This window comes from Brassica oleracea, chromosome C2 (assembly GCF_000695525.1).
Source record: "Brassica oleracea var. oleracea cultivar TO1000 chromosome C2, BOL, whole genome shotgun sequence".
Lineage (NCBI taxonomy): Eukaryota > Viridiplantae > Streptophyta > Magnoliopsida > Brassicales > Brassicaceae > Brassica > Brassica oleracea.
Window position 1 is genome coordinate 23,926,074 of NC_027749.1, and position 1,800 is coordinate 23,927,873.

A 1,800-nucleotide genomic window follows, 5' to 3' on the forward strand; every position below is an offset into this window, starting at 1 on the left:
AAAATGTGAGGTCGATGTGTTCGATCACAAACAAGCTTTTATCTCTTGGTTAGCATTTTCTCTTAATAATTGCCTTGTATGACCTAGATGATAGGAATTTGTTTCCTTTATAGGGTTAAACTTAATTGTAGGATGAAGATATAAGATTAAACTAACCATCATATCATTATAAATAAAAGTTCATTATACAACGTAAAAGAAAAATAACAAAAAAAAAACAAAAAAAGAAGTAAAAAACGTCATGGCTAAGTTTGCTTCCATCATCACCCTCCTCTTAGCCGCTCTTGTTTTCTTCGCTGCTTTTGGTAAGTAATTGACCTTATCATATGCATGGCAGTTAGGTTTTATTTATTTATTTTCAGATTATTTGATAATTTATATATGTATACAGAAGCACCGATGATGGTGGAAGGACAACAACCAAAGTACTGCAGGAAGCAGAGTAAGACATGGTCAGGTTTATGTACAAAGAGTGGTTCGTGCAAGAAACAGTGCATCCGCGTCGAGAAAGCAGCTCATGGTTCTTGCAATTATATCTTTCCAATTCACAAGTGTATCTGCTACTACCTTTGTTAATATATCTACCAAAAATCTTGGGTATATTTGGTGTTTGTGTGTTTATTTATATCTTTTGGTGTTTATTTACATTCACTAGTTCCGTGTCACTCTTTTAGTGATCTTTATGGCATCTGCCATGTATGTTTTATGTTGGTTTTCAATAACACAAATTGTTATGTACGGCGTACTACTGTTTCATAAAGATAATAAGATGAGCTTTACACATATCGCTAGGGGCATCATGCTTCTTTCTTTCATGTCAACATGTTCCTTTCCAATCTCTCTTCCATTCTAAACATTGATCCAAGGATCTCAGAGCTAGATCACTAGCCGTTTCGCTAAACCAAATCCAGGACAACCTTGTCGTCTGATTTTAAATGAAATTAACTTTTGGTTCATACCATTTTTAAACCTTTCTGGTTTGAATTTTATAGCTCTTCCAATTAGGGGTATTCAATCTGGATATCGGTTCGGTTTCGGTTCGGTTTTTTCGGTTTTTCGGTATTTCGGTTAGTAAAATATAACTACCACTCTAAATCCATATTTACTTCGGTTTGGTTCGGTTTATATACCGTCGGTTTTTGGTTTATTCGGTTTTATACCAAAACATAATTATTTAGTTTGGGATCATATTATATAAATTTTAGAGTCATATTGTCATAGCAGTAATTTATTAAAAAAATATTTTATTTTCAAAGAAAAGAACAAAAAAAATAAAAATGCTTATACCTTCAGATGAAATAATCAAATATAGAATTAAAATCGAAGCTCAAAATTTTGAAAATAAAAATAAAAAACAAAAGAAAATTTTTTTCCACTCTTCCATATTTGGTGTTCATCAAAGTCATGCTTCTTCGAGTGAAACTCTGTTCGGTTATAAAAAAAAATTGTAAATATTTTTTTCTAGTTATTATCTATCAAATTTATAACCTTCACTTCAATTTAATCAATGCTAAAAGAAAGCAAAATGATTAAAAGAAGAAGACTAAGAAAATAAGAAGCTTCAGTTGCGATGAATTGTTATTAAATTATATTTTAAGTGTTTTTCAAATTAGGATTCTTTATTATTATAAAAAATATGGTAATAATTATTAACAAAATAATAACTTATATAACAAATAGAGTTTCATGTGACGTTATAAAATATGTACATATTTACATGTTTCTATTTTTGATCGGTTTTGTTTGGTTTATTCGGTTTAATCGGTTATAAACTAAACCATATCCAAATCTTACGGTTTT

The 1,800-nt window shown here is 29.8% G+C and overlaps 1 protein-coding gene across 1 annotated transcript; it reads left to right on the plus strand.

The window, feature by feature from the left end:
• The first annotated feature begins 201 nt into the window (after positions 1-201).
• Positions 202-768, plus strand: LOC106326128 (defensin-like protein 3). The gene is made up of 2 exons (XM_013764151.1): positions 202-305; positions 392-768. The coding sequence occupies exons 1-2, from the start codon at positions 242-244 to the stop codon at positions 574-576; spliced, it is 249 nt and encodes an 82-aa protein (XP_013619605.1). The 5' UTR covers positions 202-241; the 3' UTR covers positions 577-768.
• Positions 769-1,800: the final 1,032 nt, after the last annotated feature.